The 26,211-nt window shown below is 41.3% G+C and overlaps 1 protein-coding gene across 2 annotated transcripts in view; it reads right to left on the bottom strand.

The window, feature by feature from the left end:
• Positions 1 to 746: 746 nt before the first annotated feature.
• LOC126295424 (zinc finger protein OZF-like) overlaps positions 747 to 26,211 on the bottom strand; it is a 146,940-nt gene continuing 121,475 nt past the window's right edge. For both annotated transcript variants that reach the window (XM_049987908.1, XM_049987907.1), the window contains exons 7-8: positions 13,023 to 13,060; positions 747 to 2,158 (exon numbers count right to left, since the gene is read on the bottom strand). In XM_049987908.1, the coding sequence (XP_049843865.1) occupies positions 991 to 2,158; positions 13,023 to 13,060 (1,206 nt within the window). In that variant the 3' untranslated portion in view covers positions 747 to 990. The remainder of the gene's footprint in view (positions 2,159 to 13,022; positions 13,061 to 26,211) is intronic.

Here is a 26,211-nt window from a genome sequence, read left to right as displayed (position 1 = left end):
TCTTGCCCATGTTTTACTTCTGTACAAAGCTGCACTCCACGCAAATACCTTCAGGAAAGTGTCTGGACACTTGAATCTGTATCTAATGTTAATGAATCTCTTTTCAGGAACATTTTCCTTCCTATTGTGAGTATACATTTTATACCCTGTCTTATTTGACCATGATAAGTTATTCTGCTGCTCAAATATCAAAGCAAAACTCATTTACTACTTTTACTGTATCATCTCCTATTCTGATTCCCCAGCCTCATCTGATTGAATTTGATGACATGCCATTAGCTTTCCTTTTAAATTTTGTTGATATACATCTCTGTTAAGGCACTATCCACTTTGTTTAACTGCCCTTGCAATTATTCTGTGATCTCTGACAGAATTGCTGTGTCACTGGCAAGCCTTTAAGTCTTTATTTCTTCTCCCTGTACTTCAAATCCCTTTCAAAATTACTTCTCTGTTTCTTTTACTATTGAATAACATTGGTGATGGGCTACAACTGTCCGTCTCAGTCCTAGAGTACTGCTCGCCTTTCACATCCTTTTCCTCTTGTAACTACAGTAGTCCGGTTTCTGTACAAGCTGTAAATAAATTTCACTTCACATACTTTACACGTGCTACCTTCATGAAGCTATATTTTTGAAAAACTGATGGCCAGCAAATCAGTCTTAAAGCTAGATATTAAGGCCCCGAATATTGATTAAAATAAAACTATATGAAGTTTGCACCAGGTGACTGCAAAAAATAAATGATCATTTCATTATTCTCCCATTCTGCTTAGTTTATTATTTAACATAATAGGCACATATCAATAACATTGTCGGACACAGAACAAAAATCCGATTGCCGAGCCACTGTTGGCAAAATTGGTAAGTCGCAAACTCCATTTGCCGCTGCAAAACATAACAACATTGCCCCGAGAGCAATTTAGAATATCTCGAGTCTCTTTGTAAACACACATATTCGTTACTAGTACCATTAGTGAAAGAGGAAGAGCTCTTACGAGATTTGCGTATCTGGGCCTTTCGCGTGCACCCGCCGGTGGCGTTTCACGTGACTCGACACCGCAAAGCACTTGCCGCATATGTCGCAGCTGTACGGCTTCTCACCCGTGTGCACCCTGCCGTGTGCATTGAGAGAGCTGAGATAGCAAAACGTCGCTCCACAGAGTCCGCAGCTATAAGGCCTCTCGCCGGAATGACTCTGCAAGTGTCTCTTCAGAGTGTTCAGCTCAGCAAACTGCCTCTCGCACAAGTTGCAGCTGTAGGGCTTCTCGCCCGTATGCGTCAGTCTGTGCCTCTTGAGAGTCGCAGACCACATGAAGCTTTCGCCACAGATGTCGCAGCCGTAAGGCCTCTCGTCCGTGTGCCTCCGCGTGTGCGCCTTCAGGCTGTTCGGCGCAGCGAAGGAGCTCCCGCAAATTTCGCAGCTGTACTTTTTCTTTCCAGTGTGGAGTTGCCTGTGCGTTTTGAGTTTGTCCAGAAGAGAGAAGGACAACCCACAAACGTCGCACCGGTACGGCGTCTCGCCCGTGTGCAGCCGCAGGTGCCTCTTCAGGCTGTCGGAGTGGCCGAAGGTTCTCCCGCAGATTTCGCAGTGGTGAGGCTTCTCGTCGGAGTGCGTAATTTTGTGGTTGTGCAGGTGAATCCACTGTACGAAAGCTTTGCCGCAAATTTCACAGGCATACGGCCTCTCCCCAGAGTGAGTCCGCGTGTGAATGTTCAGGCTCTGGGGCGTCGGGAAGGCCTTGCCGCACGTATCGCAGCTATGAGGACGCTTTCGGGGCTTCCGTCCGTCGGGAGGCAGCTCGGATCTTCTGGAAGTCTGAAGAGCCCCCCGTAGCCCGTCCTTGTGAGCAGTCGCGTGTCCGAGCAGAGACTCTGCGTCGTCGAACACCTCTCCGCACACTCTGCAGATGTGGTCCGGAGGTGGCACTCCGGGTAAGTGGGTGAACACGTGGAGTACCAGGCTGTGCTTTAACGTAAAAGCTGAAGAGCACGAACTACATTCAAAGTTTTGCCCGACACTCTGTCTCGCTGCAGTATTAGAGTTGCTGTGAGGTGTGCTCTCATGCATCCGATACTGCGACAATTCCCCATCGGTACCGACTCGTCCCGCCAGGGAAGGAATTGCCGTTTCTGTTGACGCAGTGGCGAAGAACCCAAATCTGTGGAGCATAATGTGAATGTATTAAACATACATTATTTAAAAAATAAAAATAAAAACAGTATTAAATCATATTGGACAACATGCACACTGAAATGTAACCACGATCTCAGCATTTAACGAAGAACCTGATACCTCAGCATACTTGGTTCCTGTATCTTGTCACTTCAGGATTTTAGCAATAACACACAATTTTGAACAGACAATTAACAGTTTTGGTTAATAATTTGAGTATTTCGTTTTATTCTGACTTCAAACTTCAGTCCATGCATAATTTGCAATCTGTAATAATAATAATAATAATAATAATAATAATAATAATAATAATAATAATAATAATGTGATGGGATGATGGGCACTACATTGTTTTATGTCACATGAAAGTGTATTAATTAATGTAAAACAGAGTAGAGATGACTGCATGCAGTGAATAGCTGCTGTATATTTGAAAGCATTTAACAAACCTTAAGACAAATAGGAAATTTCTAAAAGCAAAACTGTATGTTATGTGGAATGATTAGATCTCAATGAATGTAACAAATATTGTTGAACCATTTGTCACATATTATCCAATGAAAAATTGTTTATGTGTAATAAATTTAATTTGTTTGCTATATTATGCAATATTCATTTTTCATTATTTAAGGGAAGGTCTTTTATTTCATTTTAAATTTGTACACTGTGCCACTCTGAATACATCATCACTGCACTAATTTAGCAGTTATGTTGGCTGTAAAGTGCATAAGCTTAATATGAAAACGTCATTTGGGCAGACTATAGCCTTAACATTATTACAAACACACAAAACATTCATGAAAATTAATAATATGCTGCATAATTTGTGTATATGTTCAATAATCTTGCGAGAGAGAGATAGAGAGAATAAAGGTGTGTACAAATCAAGAACATCCCCATCTGGAGATATAGCTACATTTATAACTTCACTGTTCTAAACAGTATTCTGAAACGGAGGAAAGAAAGGAGATTATGGTTTAAGGATATGTCAATGGTTACTTCATTAGAGACAGAATACAAATGTAAACTGAAGTGGGATGGGAAAGGAAATCAGCAGAGTCCTTTTGAAAGGAACCGTGCCAACCAACATTCTGCTTTATTGATTTAAGGAATCCGTTGATGATCTAAATGTGGATGGCCAGGGAGGAATTTCAAATGCCCAGATGCCAAATGCACTGTCATCCTTGTCAGGTACAGAATACCAAGATCTTAACACCTGATTTCAGACATACAACACCACAATCTCACTACTGGACCAGATGGTGAGTGTGTTGCAATTTCTACAGAGGGTAACTGGTCCGGTTGTTAAGCTTTCGACACCTTGGACCGGAATACATTTTCATAAATTCTGAAAGTAGCAGAGGTAAAATACTGTAAACTAAAGATTATCTATGATTTGTACAGAAACCAGACTGCACCTATACGAGTCGAAAAACGTGAGGGGGAAGCAGAGGTTGAGAATGGAGTGAGACATGGTTGTACCCTCATCACAATGTTATTAATTCTATACAGTGAGCTAGTAGTAAAGAAAATCAGGAGAAATTCTGAATGGGAACAGAAGTTGAGGGAGAGAGCAATAAAACTTTGAGGTTTGCAGAGGACATTGTAATTCTGTCAGAGACAGCAGAGGACTTTGAAGAGCAGTTGAACACCAAGGATACCGTATTCAAAAGAAGGTTAATACATGGTATTAAATAAAAGTAAAATCAGGATGGTGAAATGCAGGTGATGATTTGGAATTAAATTAGGAAATATGTGACTGTAAAAGTAGTATATGAGTTTTGCTATTTGGACAGTAAAATATCTGATGATGGCCAAAAGTATACAGAATTATAAAATGCAGATTGGCAGCAGCAAGAAAATCATTTCTGAAAAAGAGAAATATGTCAGACCTGAATATAAATAAGTGTTAGAAGTCTTTTATGGAGATATTTGTCAGTACAAGAAAACAAAGGTGCAACACAGTGTAGTTGATAAATCACACAATTCTAGGGGAATTGGATAAGGAAATGAAGTGCTGAAAGTAGTACACAGGGTTTTACTATTAGGAGACAAAGATAACTTACAATGACAGAAGTAGAGAGGATACAAATTTTAGACACGCAGTAACAAGAAAAGCATTTCCAATTTTTTTTATAAAATAAAAGCACAACATTTTTGAGTGTCTTATAGTCATCATTTATTTAATTAATCCATTTTCAGCTTACGACACATTATAAATTATCATCATTGCAGAGGATGAAAAACAGTTTTTTATACACCTTTTTTGTGTTTCTTGTCTTTACTATTATTCTTCTGTCTATAGTTTAGTTTAATCACTACTACAATTTTGATTAGTTTGTTCCACTTGGCAATGTCAAATGTTTTAAAGAAGTCTACAAATGCTATACAAATTTATTCTGTCGACCCTTGAGCTATCCTCCGTTATACTGCAAAGGCACGGGAGTCCCCTTAGCGAAATAGCGGAAAGGTCGGGGAAGAAGGCCAGTGTTTACTCTGTCTGCCGGGGGGTCTCATCCGAGATGTGGAGGAGGCCCTGCCGGCAGCGATAGAGAGCACTGGGTGCACCCGACTGCAAATTGTTGCTCGTGTCGGCACCAATGACTCCTGCCGTCTGGGTTCAGAGGTCATCCTCAGTTCGTATAGGCGGTTGGCGGAACTGGTGGCGGAAAGCCTCGCCCGCGGGATGGAATCACAGCTATTTGTAGTATCATTCCCCGAACCGATAGTGTTCCTCCGGTTTGGAGGCGAGTGGAAGGCTTAAACCAGAGGCGCAGATGATTCTGCGGAGATCTGGGTTGCAAATTTCTCGACCTCCGCTATCGGGTAGAGAAATGTAGGGTCCCCCTGAATAGGTCAGGTGTGCACTACACACCGGAAGCGGCTACAAGGGTAGCGGAGTACGTGTGGAGTGCACATGTGTGTTTTTTAAGTTAGAGAATTCCCTTCCTAGGCCCGACAAGACGCCTTTAAGTTAGAGAATTCCCTTCCTAGGCCCGACAAGACGCCTCCTGAGACGCGGCAAGGTAGGAGTACGCAAAATTCAACAGGGAATAACAATATTAATGTGCTAATAGTAAACTGCAGGAGCGTCTATAGAAAGGTCCCAGAACTGCTCTCATTAATAAACGGTCACAACGCCCATATACTACTAGGGACAGAAAGTTGGCTCAAACGAGACGTAAACAGTAATGAAATCCTAAACTGAGATTGGAATGTACACCGCAGAGACAGGCTGGACAGTGAAGGGGGAGGCATGTTTATAGCAATAAGAAGTGCAACAGTATCGAAGGAAACTGACGGAGATCCGAAATGTGAAATGTTTTGGGTGAAGGTCACGGTTAAAGCAGGCTCAGACATGGTAATTGGATGTCTCTATAGGCCCCCTGGCTCAGCAGCTGTCATGGCTGAGCCCCTGAAGGATAATTTGGAAAATATTTCGAGTATATTTCCCCACCATGTTATAGTTCTGGGTGGAGATTTCAATTTGCCGGATATAGACTGGGAGACTCAAACGTTCGTAACGGGTGGTAGGGACAAAGAATCCAGTGAAATTTTTTAAAGTGCTTTATCTGAAACCTACCTTGAGCAGTTAAACAGAGAACCGACTAGTGGCGATAACACATTAGGACCTTCTGCTGACAAACAGACCCGAACTATTTGAATCAGTTAATGCAGAACAGGCAATCAGCGATCATTAAGTGGTTACAGCATCGATGATTTCAGCCGTAAATAGAAATATTAAAAAAGGTAGGAAGATTTTTCTGTTTAGCAAAAGTGACAAAAAGCAGATTACAGAGTACCTGACGGCTTAACACAAAAGTTTTGTCTCAAGTACAGATACTGTTGAGGATCAGTGGACAAAGTTCAAAACCATCGTATAAATGTGTTAGATGAGTATGTGCCAAGCAAGATCATAAGAGATGCAAAAGAGCCACCGTGGTACAACAACCGAGTTAGAAAACTGCTGCAGAAGCAAAGGGAACTTCACAGCAAACATAAACATAGCCAAAGCCTTGCAGACAAACAAAAATTACTCGAAGCGAAATGTAGTGTGAGGAGGGCTATGTGAGAGGCGTTCAATGAATTTGAAAGTAAAGTTCTATGTACTGACTTGGCAGAAAGTCCTAAGAAATTTTGGTCTTATGTAAAAGCGGTAGGTGGATAAAAACAAAATGTCCAGACACTCTGTGACCAAAATGTTACTGAAACAGAGGATGACAGACTAAAGACTGAAATACTAAATGTCTTTTTTCCAAAGCTGTTTCACACAGGAAGACTGCACTGTAGTTCCTTCTCTAGATTGTCATACAGATGACAAAATGGTAGATATCGAAATAGACGACAGAGGGATAGAGAAACAATTAAAATCGTTCAAAAGAGGAAAGGCCGCTGGACCTGATGGGATACCAGTTCGATTTTACACAGAATACGCAAAGGAACTTGTCCCCGTTCTTGCAGAAGTGTACCGTAGGTCTCTAAAAGAGTGTAGCATTCCAAAGGATTGGAAAAGGGCACAGGTCATCCCAGTTTTCAAGAAGGGACGTCGAACATATGTGCAGAACTATAGACCTATATCTCTAACATCGATCAGTTGTAGAATTTTGGAAACGTATTATGTTTGGAGTATAATGACTTTTCTGGAGACTAGAAATCTACTCCGTAGGAATCAGCATGGGGTTCGAAAAAGACGGTCGTGTGAAACCCAGCTCGCGCTATTCGTCCACGAGACTCAGAGGGCCGAAGACTCGGGTTCCCAGGTAGATGCCGTGTTTCTTGACTTACGCAAGGCGTTTGACACAGTTCCCCGCAGTCGTTTTATGAACAAAGTAAGAACATATGGACTATCAGACCAATAGTGTGATTGGATTGAAGGGTCCCTAGATGACAGAACGCAGCATGTCATTCTCAATGGAGAGAAGTCTTCCGAAGTAAGATTGATTTCAGGTGTGCCGCAGGGGAGTGTCGTAGGACCGTTGCTATTCACAATATACATAAATGACCTTGTGGATGACAACAGAAGTTCACTGAGGCTTTTTGCAGATGATGCTGTGGTGCATTGAGAGGTTGTAACAATGGAAAATTGTATTGAAATGCAGGAGGATCTGCAGCAAATTGACGCATGGTGCAGGGAATGGCAATTGAATCTCAATGTAGACAAGTGTAATGTAGAGCGAATACATAGAAAGAAAGATCCCTTATCATTTAGCTACAAAACAGCAGGTCAGCAACTGGAAGCAGTTAATTCCATAAATTATCAGGGAGTAGGCATTAGGAGTGATTTAAAATAGAATGATCATATAAAGTTGATCGTCGGTAAAGCAGATGCCAGACAGATTCATTGGAAGAATCCTAAGGAAATGCAATCTGAAAACAAAGGAAGTACGTTACAGTACGCTTGTTCGCCCACTGCTTGAATACTGCTGCAGCGGATCGGCACTTGGTGCAGGGAGTGGCAACTGACCCTTAACACATACAAATGTAATGTATTGCAAATACATAGAAACAAGGATACTTTATTGTATGATTATATGATAGCGGAACAAACACTGGTAGCAGTTACTTCTGTAAAGTATCTGGGAGTATGCGTGCAAAACGATTTGAAGTGGAATGATCATATAAAATTAATTGTTGGTAAGGAGGGTTGAGATTCATTGGGAGAGTCCTTAGAAAATGTAGTCCATCAACAAAGGAGGTGGCTTACAAAACACTCGTTCGGCCTATACTCGAGTATTGCTCATCAGTGTGGGATCCATACCAGATCGGGTTGACGGAGGAGATAGAGAAGATCCAAAGAAGAGCAGCGCGTTTCGTCACAGTGTTATTTGGTAACCATGATAGCGTTACGGAGATGTTTAGCAAACTCAAGTGGCAGACTCTGCAAGAGAGGCGCTCTGCATCGCGGTGTAGCTTGCTCGCCAGGTTTCGAGAGGGTGCTTTTCTGTATGAGGTATTGAATATGTTGCTTCCCCCTACTTATACCTCCCGAGGAAATAACAAATGTAAAATTAGAGAGATTCGAGTGCGCACGGAGGCTTTCAGACAATCGTTCTTCCCGTGAACCATATGCGACTGGAACAGAAAAAGGAGGTAATGACAGTGGCATGTAATGCGCCCTCCGCCACACACCATTGGGTGGCTTGCGGAGTATAAATGTAGATGTAGATGTAGATCCGTACCAGATAGGGTCGACAGAAGAGATAAAGAAGATCCAACGGAAAGCAGTGCGCTTCATTACAGGACCATTTAGTAATCGCGAAAGCGTTACGGAGATGATAGATAAACTCAAGTGGAAGACTCTGCAGGAGAGATGCTCAGTAGCTCGGTATGGGCTTTTGTTAAAGCTTCGAGAACATACCTTCACCGAGGAGTCAAGCAGTATATTGCTCCCTCCTACGTATATCACGCGAAGAGACCATGAGGATAAAATCAGAGAGATTAGAGCCCACACAGAAGCATACCGACAATCCTTCTTTCCACGAACAATACGAGACTGGAATAGAAGGGAGAACCGATAGAGGTACTCAGGGTACCCTCCGCCACACGCCGTCAGGTGGCTTGCAGAGTATGGATGTAGATGTAGATGTATTATTTTTGTTAATATTTTCGAAGTGTTAGATAGGATGCTGAATGTGCTGTGATTTTCACACGTGGCTGCTCTGTTGTTCTTTGGAATCGTTATCACAATACTTTTATTAAAGTTTTTTGGGACGATACCAGTTTCGCGCAACTTATTCCAGAAGAATGGTCATAATTGAGGGACATGGCAGGAATGATCGCTAGAAGCACAAAGGTCCAGTAGACACGAGCTCTACAGTGCATACCTTAAGAGTATGAGCAATTTTTTCCATCTTCGATATTGTGAAACAAATCTCTTGTATTGCATGCTCTTTGCTTTCCACATTTTGAGAGGTGGTGGTATGGACCAAAACAAGAGAAAAATGTTCAGTAAACATAGGGTTCTAAAATGCACACCGTAAGAGCTACCTTTTCTGAATAGAAGAGATGTGCTTTAAAGTAGTGAAGATGAACAAGCACTCACAGCTCTTAATGTACACATTTTAGAGTCCAGTGTTTACTAGACCTTTTTGCTTTGAATGATCATTCCTGTCACATCCCAGGATATTCACCATTTCTCCTGGAACAGCCAGTATGCCACTGACAGGCTTATAGAAGTTGTCTTGATTCTGCATCTAAGGCTTTAAGTATTCCACTGACAAACAAACGTCAGCAAATGTCTGAACTTTGGCTTTGGAAGCGAACGGTTTGGTGCACAAATCAGGCTTCATCATTATCTTTTCCAACTAGTACTGAGTCTGGCAAGACTTCTGTGGTGGTTCCACATCAAACAGCTTCAGAAGGGTCCTCCCAGCTATTTGGGGTTTTCACTGGCTTCAGGGCTCAGTCACATAGTCCCAACAACATTGGTCCCTTTGTTCTATTTACACAAATTGCAATGACTGACATGAAATAAAGCGATATGAGAGAGTTTTTATTGAAAAACTACAGAACGATGTTTAGAATTATTTACAATATTGTATGTAACAAAAGTACTGAATTGATCTATAGAAGCATTTTGTCTGAAATGGAACCTTGAATGATACTTCAACTGAAGTAAACTGTAATGAAGTATGTCACATCTTTAAAAATAATGGCTACACAAAATGTAAGTTTTTGTGCAATATTATGTTCTTTGTGAAGTGAAGATATTTTACACAGAATCTTTAATCAGCTTACTGAAAAATATCAGTTACAAATGTTCTTCTCGTTTGGATGATATTTGTGTGAAAATAACCTAAATTTACATATTAACCAGAGTTTACAATGGCAGTTGCGATCTTTAACAGTGTTGACATTAGACGTCAGGTATACAGACAGTGTATCAGCCGATATCATTGAGATTATATCACATAAAATTCACATGCTGTACTACAGGGATATTCCTTATTAACAGTATCAGATTGGTTTGTGTCCTTGATCTGAAAATATAGGACCTGCAGTATTAAATTTTCTCGACAAAAGATAAAAGGTGTTGTGCTCGAGGGTTGAAAGCTTACATGCTCAAATTCAAATCAACATTTTTGACTTGGGAAGCAATGAGATAATTGACACAGAGCAATCTTGATGGTATTTGGACTCGCTGGGTACAACTTTGTGGAATAATCTGGTCCGTGTAACTGCTATGAATCGCTAACAAGTTAGTTATACACTGAGGTCACAAAAGTAATGGGATAGAGATGAGGACATATACAGATTGCTGTAGTACTGTGTACACATGGTATAGAAGGGCAGTGAATTGGCAGAGCTATTATTTGTACACATGTGATTCACAAGAAAAGGTTTCCCACGTGATTATGGTTAGACAGTGGGAATTAACAGACTTCGAACACGGAATGGTAGTTAGAGCCAGATGTACCGCATATTCCATTTCTGAAATCATTAGGGAATTCAATATTCCCAGATCGTAAATGTCACGAGTGTGCCGAGAATACCAAATTTCACGCTTTTCCTCTCACCACGGACAATACAGTAACTGACAGTCTTCACTTAACGGCTGAGAGCAGTGGAGACTGCATAGGGTTGCCAGAGTTAAAGACAAGCAACACTGCACGAAACGATTGCAAGAAACCAATGTCTCACACGAGGAACATATCCGTTAGAACAGTGCGCTGAAGTACGGCAGCAGATGACCGATAGGAGTGCCTTTGCCAACAGCATAACGTTGCCTGTAATGCCTCTCCTGGGCTCGTAATCGCATTGGTTGGACCCTACACTACTGGGAAACTGTGGTCTGGTGAGACGAGTTCCAGTTTCAGCTGGCCAGATCTGATGGCAAGGTCGAAGTGTGGTGCAGACCCCACGAAAGCAGGGACTCAAGCTCCCGACAAGGCACCGAGCGAGCTGGTTGTAGCTCCACTACGGTGTCGGCCGACTGAACAGACCACTGACTGGAAACGGTTAGGATCGGCTACTCGGAGACCGTTTGCTGTTGTTCGTGGACTTCACTTTCACAAACAACGTTGAAATTTTTTAAGAATGACAATGCACCATTTCACTGCGCCACATGTGTTCCCAATTGGTTTGAAGAATAATCTGGACAATTCGAGCAAATGAGCTGGCTACCCAGGTTGCCTGATGTGAATCCCATCAAAAGTTACGGGGCATAATTGAAAGGTCAGTTAGCGAACAAACTCTTGCACCGGCCATACTTTCATAATTACGGAGGGCTGCAGAGGCACCACAGCTCCTTATTTCTGCAGGGGACTCCTAACAACCTGTCGAGCCCGTGCCGTGTAGAGTTGCTGCAGTATCCCAGCAAAAAAACGTCGAACACAGTATTACGAGCTACCCCATGACGTGTCACCTCAATGCACGTATATGGAAAAAATATAACGAAAGCAAGTGCAGACGGTTGACACACATGCTCTGTTATATGCTCTACTATGCACAACTGCCACACTGTTCACACTGCATCACCTGTGAAGGACCTCACACTGGCACGAACATTGTCTGTTTGGCCGTTTATATATTCTGAACAGTACTGTGATGGATGCCCCTACATTTGGAATGATACAAAGAGTTCTGTTGGCTACAGAAATGTTCATTGCAGTCACACCAGTGTTTAGATATTCTGCATGCCTGTACTTCGTCTTCCAGGTGACAGAATGGATCTGTTTCTAAATCTGCGTCCAAACTGAAGTGTGCAACAAATTTCAGGCTATGTTTCTGGTAACCACTGCAAACTCGTGTTGGTAACACAACTGAAACATGGAAACAACTATCCATGAGTGTGTCAGCCCAATGTTTTTGGCCAGCTTCTGCACCTTGCCACTGCATGGCACTAGCATTCACGTGTGCCTCGGTCACCTGTAGTTTGTATGCTTTTGCACTTGTTTACACAGTCAATCAATACGATACTGAAAGGTAGCGGACAAGGCCACACGGTTTGAAATTGGTATCGTCGCACGAGGCAGAGAAGTGCTTGTGGAATGTCAGGAATTCCAGCTATAAGAATGTAAACAGATGTCAGGAGTCTTTGGAAAGAACTGATGCTGTATTTAGGGCCAGCAGCAGCTGTATCGGGAAGCAGATCAGGTCGCTAATTGTTCGTGGCTTCAAAACCAGTCCTCCACATACTTCAGGTATTATTTCAGACGTGGCTTACTTTGAAATGCGAAACAAATATGCATATCTCTGGCTTGGAACTGCAGCTGCCAAAATATTAAGAGTAACACTGTAATTGCTTTCCTGAAATTTGTGTCTTCTTTTAACCATACAATACTATCACAAAACCCATAATTTGAAATTCAAAGGATGATATCCTAGTGAATTTACACAAGGCTGCGTCATCTTCCACACTCGTCCCATTGCAAGTTATCATGACCACTTCTTCTGCAGTACGTTTTTCTCCAATAATGACTATTACGCATTTCTCTTAATATGTTTAAGTTTTTGATACTCGCAGTGCAGCACAACATATCGATACAGTTTTCTCATTATTAGACACAGGGTAGCAGATGGTCCAGATACACTATGGGAAAGTAAGACGTGTGGACAGAAACCTTAATGAGAGATAATATTTGAAACTACATTAAAACAGCACAGGAAACACATTTACAACAAAAACGTTTCCTGTCAGGATACAATTTAAAATTAGCTGAACAACACACACACACACACAATTGTTTTTCATGGAAACTATGTCAATCCTTACAAAGACCTCCTTCAGTCTCTAGAAAATATACACTTAATAATTCTGGAAAAAGATTTGCCTTACTGACTCATTTTAACAACCGGCAACATATCACTTCAAGGTATTAAACGTCTATTGGCAAACTATCGAGACTTACCGTGTTCTGTCAAGATATATATCTGCCGCTCCTGGTTCCTGGAACATTAGGAGAGACAATTATGTGTTGGATGATTGGACAGCACAGAATGTACTTACTAGCAAAACACCTCTGTCTGTTACAGACAGTGTGTCAACAACATATTAAAACTGATAAAAATATGTTCTTACATTTATGTTCAGTCAGTGCTACCATCTCGTCCCATTCTTTCCTCCTAAAATTTCACTTTAGACATTTAACGATCATCTAAAGCTTTCATATAATAATCATTCTGAAGTCAGTGGCTCCCATTTAGTTTCGTGAAAACTACAACATACACAGAAGGCATAACAACACTGCACAGCAAGATTTCAGCTATATACCGTCACTTTTCCACACAGTCCATCATAAACCTTTGCCAACAGTGAAGCAGAGCCCACGATTGGCTGAGGCTACACACCATCTCACATCTCTGATCAAAGCATCCGGATCTGGAACATATCTGCCACAAATTCAGTCTTTTGTAGGAACAAAGAGGTGGAAGTCTGAGCCAAACAAAGACTGTACGGTGCTTGTGGTGGGACAGTTCAGCCAAATTTAGCAATGAGTTTAACCCTTTCACTGCTACGGACACGCTCTTTGCTGAGGAGGCTTGTGTTGTGGCTGTACTGTTTGAAAAATATTGGTGCCTGTCCTAAGAGACAGCATTCCTGCCGATATCAAATACTTACCATCTAATTTTACAAAAACTATTAACTGAAAGAATTTGATTTTTGGACATCTTACAGTCTGATATTTCCACTCAATAAAGAACTGAATTTCTTTTTCTTATCTGTGATACTTAATGTAAAAGGTAAAAATGCACTGCATAAACTTTATGTATGGTTCATTTTAGCTCATACATTGAAGTGAATGAAACCTTGATATGATATCAAAATTTTATTTAAAATGGAGAGCAGAAGGATGTCTCATTTTGGTCTCAATTAATTGGGTTTTATATCTGAAGCACAGTCCCGCACAATGCACCTACTCACGTCCTTGCGCATCGCGAACCACGTTGTCATAACAACTGTCACAGCTCATAAACGATTCGAGATATCAAAATGAAGTCATTTGCAAATGATAGCACACAATAACGCACATATGTTACATAATAAATTCTGGAAACACTTTATTCAAGAAGCCGTGGAAGTAACTCATCTGCAGCAACGGTGTCAGCAGCTCAGAGAAGTATTCAGACATCCATAGCACTTGTAGTATTAGTATCCGTTTCGATAGCTCAAATAAACTTACATTCGATAATCTAACCGTGCAGGCTCAAAATTTCTTAGCAGTGACCACCTGATATTTCAATGAATATCTTACGTGCCACGGCGCAGAATACGAATTGTTCAAAACTTGTATCGATAGCGATATTTTGTGTTTCTTACTTTTTGACAGCTGAAGAATTGTAATCCTCTCCTGTTAGCACTGTCCTGATACATTTTTTGAAGACAGCAGATGTGTATGTGGTGCAGTACGCAATCATTAATTAGTTATTATAAAATATTACTATTGTGCAGTGCTATGTAAGAATTTGTGTGAGCAGAAATATCAAAGGTGATAAAGTACTTTATTTAAAGAAACAGCCAGCAAGATAGAAAATTGAAATTGCACGGAGCATATTGTTAGCAATACTGACTAAGGTAATGAAATTGGTTATTGTGCTCTCAAATGCTGTAGTGCCTGCTTATTACTTAAGGCATTTCTATGTCATCCATCTCCTATTAATTGCAACAGAAATAACGGTGTTTTTCTAGCTTTCATACAGCCACCAGGGACCGAACGCATGTCGGCAAACGTCGTAGTTAAGGCAAAGGCACACTGCCATTTATCTCGTTTGTGATTTAAATCCAATTTCTTTTGACGTGTGGTGTAGTATATCAAAGAGAATTTCCTCCTCTGTCTGGTCCCTTAGGTTTCTCCGCTCACAGTTGTCATCTCTCACATCCGGTTGCGATCGAACACTATCACGGCACAAATAAATTAAATGGCAATGCAAACTCCGTTTTTAGTCTCGAGAACACTACGCCTTCTGCAAACGAGTTCAGGTGACAAATAAACTATCACGTACAGTACTTAAGTTTTTGAAAAGTCTTTGCTCTTTCCATCAAGTAGTGGTGAAAAACTCACAACAGATTTCTGAATTTTCACAAGAGATTTATAATTTAATCAAAATATAAATAATTTTTTAAAAGATAAACAACCACACACTGTAGGAAAATGCAAGCGGTGCCTGTATAAATGTGTACAGCACTCTGGGAACGGCGTAGTAGGACGTGAAAGGATTAACGGTCAAAAACTGTTCTGGGGCCTGTCATATTCTACATCTACATCCTCTTATCTACATCTACATACATATTCTGCAGGCCACTGTACGGTGCACAGCAAAGGGTGCTCTGCCTCTGTACCACTACTAGTATTAACCTTCCTGTACTTTCAAAGATCGAGCAGTGAACAATAGCCGTGTCTTGCGGCTGCCTCTGTAGGAGCTGTAGTTCCTCAAAAAATGCCGGTTCCCCAAATTTTCCAAATAGTGTTTCTCACAGGTAGTGGAAGAGAGGAAAACAAAACAAAAAAAAAATCGCCTTCCCTACAAGGATTCCCATTTGCGTTCCTCAAGCACGTCTGTAACATTTAAACATTGTTCGAACAGGCCGGTAACAAATTTAGTAGCTCGCCTCTGAAATGCTTCGATGTCTTCCCTCAATCCGACCTGGTACAGATCGCAAACACTGGAGCAGTACTCGAGAATGGGTTGCACCAGTGTCCTATATCGGGTCTCCTTTAAAGGTGAACCACTCTTTCCTAAAAGTCTACTAATTAACCCAAGTCGACCATTCGCCGTCTCACACGCTCTTCCCACCTCGTACTGCTTTGCAGAGCTATGCCCAGAAACTTCAACTCCTTCACTGTGTCAAGCAAGACACTAGTAATACTGTAACCAAACATTACAGGTTGCATCTTCCTACTCACTGCATTAATTTACATTTTTCCACATTTACAGGTAGCTGCCACTCGTCACACCAGCTGGAAATTCTGTCTAAGTTGTCTCGTATCTTCCTACTGTCACTCAACTTGGACACATTAACGTACACGGTGGCATCACCAGAAAACAACCGCAGACTGCTGCCCACACTGTCTGCAAAATCATTTACGTATACGGGGAATAACAGCAGTCCCTAATGAGATTTTCACTCTGCAGTAGAGTGTGCGCCGATACGAAACGTCCCGTCAGATTAAAACTGTGTGCCGGACCAAGACTCGAACTCAGGACCTCTGCCTTTCGCGGGCGAGTGCTCTACCGTCAGAAGTAAAACTGTGAAGACGGCGTGCGAGTCGTGCTCGGGTAGTTCAGTCGGTATAGCATTTGCCACTGTGAAAGGCAAAGGTCCCGAGTTCGAGTCTCGGTCCGGCACACAGTTTTAATCTGCCGGGAAGTTTCACGACGGCGGTCCTATCACATTTCCTTGGGGCATTCCTCCCGATACCCTCGTCTCTGACGAATATTCGCCATCGGAGACGTACCGGGTTCTATTACTTACGAAGTCTTCGAACCACTCGCATTTCTGTCAGCTTATTCCGTACAGTTGCACCTTCGTTAATAGCCTGCAATGGGGGCACCGTGTCAAATGGTCTGCCTGTTGTCCTCCGTCCGTATTTTGTAGTATATTACATGAAAAAAGGGCGAGCCGAGTTTCACTATCTAAAACTGTGCCGACTAGTGGACGTAAGCTTTTCAGTCTCGAGAAAGTTTATTATATTCGAACTGAGAATACGTTTCGGGATTCTGCACCAAACATAAGTTGGAGATATGGGTCTGTAATTTTGCATTATGTCGTAAGTGCACCTATCTCGCATACAATTTGTGCCAAATGATGTGTAACATCTCGTCAAAGCGTTACAGCTGAGGTTCAGTTGTGCACACAATTCCTCAGTCTCGCAGATGAGTCGATCGAGACACAGCTGAGCAGCCCTGACCACGTCCTCCCTACCACTACTGACACACATTATCCGTCACACATAGTTTCTGGTACCTCTGGAAACAATGTATGTAAATGTTCGAGACCTGTATATTACGATCTGCAGTTTGAAGTACGTAGGGAACTCAAAAAGTAAGTTACACGTCTCACGACAGGAGTGGACCACTGTGAAAAAAAGAGTAGCATGCACATTCTGAGTTTCCTGCAGAGACAGGTCACTGTGACACGGGTAACAGGTGCACCACACTGTGCGAGTGAAATGGCGTGGCAATAGGAAACGTATGGCAAAGTTGAAATGTGTGGTGCTGTACAATTCCTGTAAGCGAAACATCTAAACTGCACACTGTTTCACTGTGAAAGTCTGGTGGAATGCAGACCGAATGCAATGTCGAGTCCAGTCATAGTGATAAGGTGCCGACAATTTGACCGAGGCCAACAGGCGTAAGACAGTTTGACTGTTAAGCCCAGCTCTCACACCCGATTTCCTGCTTCTCTACCAGTTGAGAGAACATCTGAAGGGAAAGATATTTTCCAACAATGAGGCTGCTCAACAACTTTTCAGGTACAGCTCCACGACCAAACAACATATTTCAATCATTTCGGAACTGAACGATTGGCAGACGTTCTGACAGTCAGTTACACAGAAAATGTTCTCGTGTATCTGTGTCACTTGAAAGTGACATGTAGAACTTAGAAGCAATTAATACATCTGCCATAATAATACCTGTGTTACTTTTTAAATTCCCCTCATATACGATGTTCCTGCTACATACAACAGAGGAAATTTTGTTAAGTGTAGTATGCTCCACGCAACACACAATCAGCACTATGTCTTTCGTGGGCAGTGAATGAAAGACGAATGCAGAGAGGAAACAGAAGCATCTGGAGAGGCCAGCCACAGAAAGGTCAAAAGTGGCCTACAGGAAGCACAGGTAACTCTTTGTCCAGTAACAGAAAATCCTTCCTATGGCCCACAGCTGCATTAGACTGTTGTTCAAATTTGAAACACCATTTTCCAAAGATGTGCTTATCAGCTGTTTATGGAAAAAACCCCTCCCCCTCCCCCCATGAACCATGGACCTTGCCGTTGGTGTGGAAGCTTGCGTGCCTCAGCGACACAGATAGCCGTACCATAGGTGCAACCACAACGGAGGGGTATCTGTTGAGAGGCCAGGCAAACGTGTGGTTCGTGAAGAGGGGCAGCAGCCTTTTCAGTAGTTGCAGGGGCAACAGTCTTGTAGCAGGACTTTGAATTTCGCCGCACTACGCTTGTTCCCTCAGATATAAATTATAGCATCACAGCTGTATGAGCGCTTGACAGCAGAGAAAATATTTAAGAAAAGGAAAGTACTAAAAATTTAACTCTTTTTGTTTTCTATCCATCATTTGTCTCTCGAGAGTGGAAGCTTAATGCAGACGTAAAAACTTATTAGCTGGTCTTGATCTGATTAAGACAAAAAACAACTTATGGATGTGCAGATGTATTGTGGAAATTTGTATGAAACCCAGAGGATCGAAGCAGCAACATAAAATACATTGCATTTAATCTCAAGATGATTTTGATTTGTATAAAATAGTGATGCCCTGGACGATTGCAAGATTTCGGAGCAGCTACTACTATTCACGCAGAAACGAAATAGGAGATTTTTGTAGACCTGGATGCTGCACGAAAGAAGACATATTAACATGGTAAAGGATGAACTCTTATCTACACCATTACCCCTGTTAACCACATTTTTTTTAACCTCTGTTCTTTTTCAAATAATTTTTGTAGCGGAAATTGGTTTGACTTTTGCTCAGAAACGCCACAAGGACCACCCCAACAATAGGTTTTCCGAATCACGAAGTCCAACTTGCATTTCATTCTTTCCCTTTTTCACGGTCATTAACAATTTTAAAAATTCCTTTTTACTCACAATATCTTCCCACATTTGCAACGTTTTCTTTTCGTCTCTTTTTCTTTTTTATTAACCACTACAGTCTGGATGATTGAATGATCTGGCCTTGTAACACTAACCAAAATGGCCTCGCTGTGCTGGTACTGCAAACGGCTGAAAGCAAAGGGAAACTACAGCCGTAATTTTTCTCGAGGGGATGCAGCTTTATTGTATGGTTAAATGATGATGGTGTCCTCTTGGGTAAAATATTCCGGAGGTATAGTCCCCCATTCGGATCTCTGGGCGGGGACTACTCAAGAGGATGTCATCTACATCTACTACATCTACGTCTACATGACTACTCTGCAATTCACATTTAAATGCTTGGCAGAGGGTTCATCGAACCACAATAATACTATCTCTCTACCACTCCACTCCTGGACAGCGCGTGGGAAAAACGAACACCTAAACCTTTCTGTTCGAGCTCTGATTTCTCGTATTTTATTTTGATGATCATTCCTACCTATGTAGGTTGGGCTCAACAAAATATTTTCGCATTCGGAAGAGAAAGTTGGTGAGTGAAATATCGTAAAAACATCTCGCCGCGACGAAAAACGTCTTTGCTATAATGACTTCCATCCCAATTCGCGTATCATATCTGCCACACCCTCTCCCCTATTACGTGAAAATACAAAACGAGCTGCCTTTTTTGCACCCTTTCGATGTCCTCTGTCAATCCCACCTGGTAAGGATCCCACATCGCGCAGCAATACTCTAACAGAGGACGAACGAGTGTAGTATAACCTGTCTCTTTAGTGGACTTGTTGCATCTTCTAAGTGTCCTGCCAATGAAACGCAACCTTTGGCTTGCCTTCCCCACAATATTATCTATGTGGTCTTTCCAACTGAAGTTGTTCGTAATTTTAACACCCAGGTACTTAGTTGCATTGACAGCCTTGAGAATTGTACTATTTATCGAGTAATTGAATTCCAACAGATTTCTTTTGGAACTCATGTGGATCACCTCACACTTTTCATTATTTAGCGTCCACTGCCACCTGCCACACCATACAGCAATCTTTTCTAAATCGCTTTGCAACTGATACTGGTCTTCGGATGCCCTTACTAGATGGTAAATTACAGCAGCATCTGCGAATAACCTAAGAGAACTGCTCAGACAGTCACCCAGGTCATTTATATAGATCAGGAACATCATAGGTCCCAGGACGCTTCCCAGGGAAACACCTGATATCACTTCAGTTTTACTCGATGATTTTCCGTCTATTACTACGAACTGCGACCTTTCCGACAGGAAATCACGAATTCAGTCGCACAACTGAAACGATACCCCATAGGCCCGCAGCTTGATTAGAAGTTGCTTGTGAGGAACGGTGTCAAAAGCTTTCCGGAAATCTAGAAATACGGAATCAACTTGAGATCCCCTGTCGATAGCGGCCATTACTTCGTGCGAATAAAGAGCTAGCTGCGTTGCACAAGAGCGATGTTTTCTGAAACCATGCTGATTACGTATCAATAGATCATTTCCTTTGAGGTGATTCATAATGTCTGAATACAGTATATGCTCCAAAACCCTACTGCAAACCGACGTCAATGATATAGGTCTGTAGTTAGATGGATTACTCCTACTACCTTTCTTAAACACTGGTGCGACCTGCGCAATTTTCCAATCTATCGGTGAGCGAGCGGTTGTATATGATTGCTAAGTAGGGAGCTATAGTATCAGCGTAATCTGAAAGGAACCTAATCGGTATACAATCTGGACCTGAAGACTTGCCCGTATCAAGCGATTTGAGTTGCTTCGCAACCCTGAAGGTATCTACTTCTAAGAAACTCATGCTAGCAGCTGTTCATGTTTCAAACTCTGGAATATTCCATTCGTCTTCCTTGGTGAAGGAATTACCGAAAAATGGGTTCAATAACTCCATTTTAGTGGCACAGTCGTCGGTAACAGTACCATCGGCACTGCGCAGCAAAGGTATTGACTGCATCTTGCCGCGCTTGTGTACTTTACATACGACCAGAATTTCTTCGGATTTTCTACCAAATTTCGAGACAATGTTTCGTTGTGGAACCTATTGAAGGCATCTGGCATTGAAGTCCGTGCCAAATTTCGCGCGTCTGTAAATTTTAGCCAATCTTCGGGATTTCGCGTTCTTCTGAACTTCGCATGCTTTTTCCGTTGCCTCTGCAACAGCGTTCAGATCTGTTTTGTGTACCATGGGGGATCCGTTCCATCTCTTACCAATTTATGAGGTATGAATCTCTCAAATGCTGTTGCTACTATATCTTTGAATTTGAGCCACATCTCGTCTACATTTGCATAGACAGTTCGGAAGGAATAGAGATTGTCTCTTAGCAAGGCTTCTAGTGACACTTTATCCACTTTTTTTAAATAAAATTATGTTGCGTTTGTTTCTGGTGGATTTGGAAGAAACGGTATTGAGCCTAGCTACAACGACCTTGTGGTCACTAATCCCAGTATCAGTCATGATGCTCTCTATCAGCTCTGGATGTTTGTGGCTAAGAGGTCAAGTGTGTTTTCACAACCATTTACAAGTCGTGTGGGTTCATGGACTAACTGCTCGAAATAAATTTCAGAGAAAGCATTTAGGGCAATCTCGGAAGATGTTTTCTGCCTACCACTGGTTATGAACAAGTATTTTTGCCAACATATCGAGGGAAGGTTGAAGCCCCACCAACTATAACCGTATGAGTGGGGTATTTATTTGTTATGAGACTAAAATTTTCTCTGAACTGTTCCGCAACTATATCATCGGAGTCTGAGGGTCGGTAGAAGGAGCCAATTATTAACTTAGTTCGGCTATTAAGTATAATCTCCACCCATACCAATTCGCACGGAGTATCTACTTCTACTTCACTACAAGATAAACCACTACTGACAGACACAAACACTCCACCATCAATTCTGCCTAATCTGTCTTTCCTGAACACCGTCTGAGACTTCGTAAAAATTTCTGCAGAACTTATTTCAGGCTTTAGCCAGCTTTCTGTACCTATAGCGATTTCAGCTTCTGTGCTTTCTATTAGCGCTTGAAGCCCAGGGACTTTCCCAGCACAACTAGCACAATTTACAACTAAAATTCCCACTGTTCCTTGATTCAAGCATGTCCTGGATTTACCATGCACCCTTTGAGATTGCAGCCCACCCCGTACTTTCCCGAGGCCTTCTAACCTAAAAAACAGCCCAGTCCATGCCACACAGCCTCCGCTACCCGTGTAGCCACCAGGAAAAAGAAAACTGGCGTTCTACGGATCGGAGCGTGTGGAACGTCAGATCCCTTAACCGGGAAGGTAGGTTAGAAAATTTAAAAAGGGAAATGGATATGTTAAAGTTAGATATAGTGGGAGTTAGTAAAGTTTGCTGGCAGGAGGAACAAGACTTTTGGTTAGGCGAATACAAGATTATAAATACAAAATCAAATAGGGGTAATGCAGGAGTAGGTTTAATAATGAATAAAAAAAATAGGAGTGCGGGTAAGCTACTACAAACAGCATAGTCAATGCATTATTGTGGCCAAGATAGACATAAAGCCCACGCCTACCACTGTAGTACATGTTTACATGCCAACTAGCTCTGCAGATGATGAAGAAATTGAAGAAATGTATGATGAAATAAAAGAAATTATTCAGATAGTGAAGGGAGATGAAAATTTAATAGTCATGGGTGACTGGAATTTGGTAACAGGAAAAGGGAGAGAAGGTAACGTAGTAGGTGAATATGGATCGGGGCTAAGAAATGAAAGAGGAAGGCGTCTGGTACAATTTTTCACTGAGCACAAATTAATCATAGTTAACACTTGGTTCAAGTATCATAAAAGAAGGTTGTATACATGGAAGAATCATGGAGATACTGACAGTTTTCAGATAGATTATATAATGGTAAGACAGAGGTTTAGGAACCAGGTTTTTAATTATAAAACATTTCCAGGGGCAGACGTGGACTCTGACCACAATCTATTGGTTATGAACTGTAGATTAAAACTGAAGAAACTGCAAAAATGTGGGAAATTAAGGAGATGGGACCTGGATAAACTGAAAGAACCAGAGGTTGTACAGAGTTTCAGGGAGAGCATAAGGGAACAATTGACAGGAATAGGGGAAAGAAATACTGTAGAAGAAGAATGGGTAGCTCTGAGGGATGAAGTAGTGAAGGCAGCAGAGGATAAAGTAGGTAAACAGACGAGGGCTGCTAGAAATCCTTGGGTAACAGAAGAAACAAAGGAGAAAATATAAAAATGCAGTAAATGAAGCAGGCAAAAAGGAAAACAAATGTCTCAAAAATGCGATAGACAGGAAGAGCAAAATGGCTAAGCAGGGATGGCCAGAGGACAAATGTAAGGATGTAGAGGCTTATCTCACTAGGGGTAAGATAGATACTGCCTACAGGAAAATTAAAGAGACCTTTGGAGGAAAGAGAACCACTTGCATGAATATAAAGAGATGGAAACCCAGTTCCAAGCAAAGAAGGGAAAGCAGAAAGGTGGAAGGAGTATATAGAGGATCTATACAGGGGCGATGTACTTGAGGACACTTATAGAAAAAGGAAGAGGACGTAGATGAAGACGAAATGGGAGGTAAGATACTGCGTGAAGAGTTTGACAGAGCACTGAAAGACCTGAGTCGAAACAAGGCCCCAGGAGTAGAAAACATTCCATTAGAAATACTAACGGCCTTGGGAGAGCCAGTCCTGACAAAATTCTATCATCTGGCGAGCAAGATGTATGAGACAGGTGAAATACCCTCAGACTTCAAGAAGAATATAATAATTCCAATCCCAAAGGAAGCACGTGCTGACAGATGAGAAAATTACTGAACTATCAGTTGAATAAGTTACCATTGCAAAAAACTAACGCGAATTCTTTACAGACGAATGGAAAAACTGGTAGAAGCCGACCTCGGGGGAGATCAGTTTGGATTCCGCAGAAATGTTGGAACACGTGAGGCAATACTGACCCTATGATGTATCTTAGAAAATAGATTAAGGAAAGGCAAACCTACATTTCTAGCATTTGTAAACTTAGAGAAAGCTTTTGACAATGTTGACTGGAATACCCTCTTTCAAATTCTGAAGGTGGCAGGGGTAAAATACAGGGAGCGAAAGGCTATTTACAATTTGTACCGAAACCAGATGGCAGTTATAAGAGTCGAGGGACATGAAAGGGAAGCAGTGGTTGGGAAAGGAGTGAGGCAGGGTTGTAGTCTCTTCCCGGTGTTACTCAGTCTGTATATTGAGCAGGCATTGAAGGAAACAAAAGAAAAATTCGGAGTAGGTATTAAAATCCATGCAGAAGAAATAAAAACTTTGAGATTCGCCGATGACATTGTAATTCTGTCAAGAGACAGCAAAGGACCTGCAAGAGCAGTTGAACGGAATGGATAGTGTCTTGAAAGGAGGATACAAGACGAACATCAACAAAAGCAAAACGGGGATAATGGAATGTAGTCGAATTCAGTCGGGTGATGCTGAGGGTATTATATTAGGAAATTAGACATTTAATGTAGTAAAGGAGTTTTGCTATTTGGAAAGCAAAATAACTGATGATGGTCGAAGTAGAGAGGATATAAAATGTAGACTGGCAATGGCAAGGAAAGCGTTTCTGAAGAAGAGAAATTTGTTAACATCAAGTATAGATTTAAGTGTCAGGTAGTCGTTTCTGAAAGTATTTGTATGGAGTGTAGCCATTTATGGAAGTGAAACATGGACGATAAAGAGCTTGGACAAGAAGAGAATAGAAGCTTTCCAAATGTGGTGCTGCAGAAGAATGCTGAAGATTAGACGGGTAGATCATATAACTAATGAGGAGGTATTAAATAGGATTGGAGAGAGGAGAAGTTTGTGGCACAACTTGACTAGAAGAAGGGGACGGTTGGTAGGACATGTTCTGAGGTATCAATGGATCACCAATTTAGTATTGGAGGGCAGTGTGGAGGGTAAAAATCGTAGAGGGAGACCAAGAGATGACTACACTAAGCAGATTCAGAAGGATGTAGTTTGCAGTAGGTACTGGGAGATGATGAAGCTTACACAGGATAGAGTAGCATGGAGAGCTGCACCAAACCAGTCCCAGGACTGAAGACCACAACAACAACAACAACAACAACAACGGAAAATTTTCAAACGAATTATTAAAGATAAAGATCTAATATTTTAAGTATTTTTACGGAAAATAAATTTACGTATTTTATCACAGCCTTTTCGTAACATATATAAAAAAAAATCATCATTACCAACAGAACTTGACAAAAAAGCTGCTTGTGAATTTTTCCAGAAATTAAAAAATATATTCTACAGAATATATATATGATCTAAAGAAAATATGCCACAGTATATGACGCACATGGAGAAGGCGCCAAAGTACATGGGGGCTGATTATGGGAGAATAAAAAATGCTACAAAAATTATGTATCTAGTTTAAGTGATACAATCAAATGCTTTGAACAAAGATGCTAAGTTTGTAAGGGCTAGGAAAATGGAAGCAGCTTATCAATTAATAAAAAAAACTGTGATAACTGGAAATCTGTATACGTAAATGCAAAACTCTGGCATTACAACACTTTCATTAGACGAAAATATGTTTCAGAATCGTTTCATTATATACAGTTGCACAATTAGGTTGCACAGAAAGGAGGAGATGAAAAGAATCAGGAAAATCTACGGACCAAGATACGACATTCAAAAATGGAAATTAAGAAGCAACAAACAACATTATGAAAGAACAGAACGAATATTAGGCGCAATGAGGAGGAGAAGAGTTGTATGCTACAGACGTCTAAAAAGACTAGACAAGACAATAACAAAGAAGTTTTTAACATTTTTTATGGAAATGCAAAAACACGAATGACATGCATCAAAGAAGTTATAGGGAAATGGAAATAATGGAGGAAAGAATAGAAAAAGTTGAGAGCAAAAGGAAAAAGTTTCAAGGGCTTCAAGGAGAAAGCAAAGAAAAAGACAGGTGCAATATGAACAGAAGAAAAAGAGAACAGCATAGTGGAAGAATTAAAAACTATGGAGAAGAAAGGCAGGAGAAAAAAAAATGAAGACATACAAGTTATTTTAGGTAGGCCCCAGTAGGCCAAACAATTAAAAACTTTACAAATCTACTGAAATCTTTTTAAGAAATGGCATCAAATATACTTAGTAAGTTATTTATGGTGAGCACGTGAAACCTAAATAATAATGGCCAACCAAAGATTTGAACCACCTGAGACAGGGTAGTGGTACATCTGCCCAGATGTGCACATGCATCATGCTCTTTGTCAATAAAT

Source organism: Schistocerca gregaria, chromosome 11, assembly GCF_023897955.1.
Source record: "Schistocerca gregaria isolate iqSchGreg1 chromosome 11, iqSchGreg1.2, whole genome shotgun sequence".
Lineage (NCBI taxonomy): Eukaryota > Metazoa > Arthropoda > Insecta > Orthoptera > Acrididae > Schistocerca > Schistocerca gregaria.
This window is presented reverse-complemented; position numbering and strand designations above follow the sequence as displayed.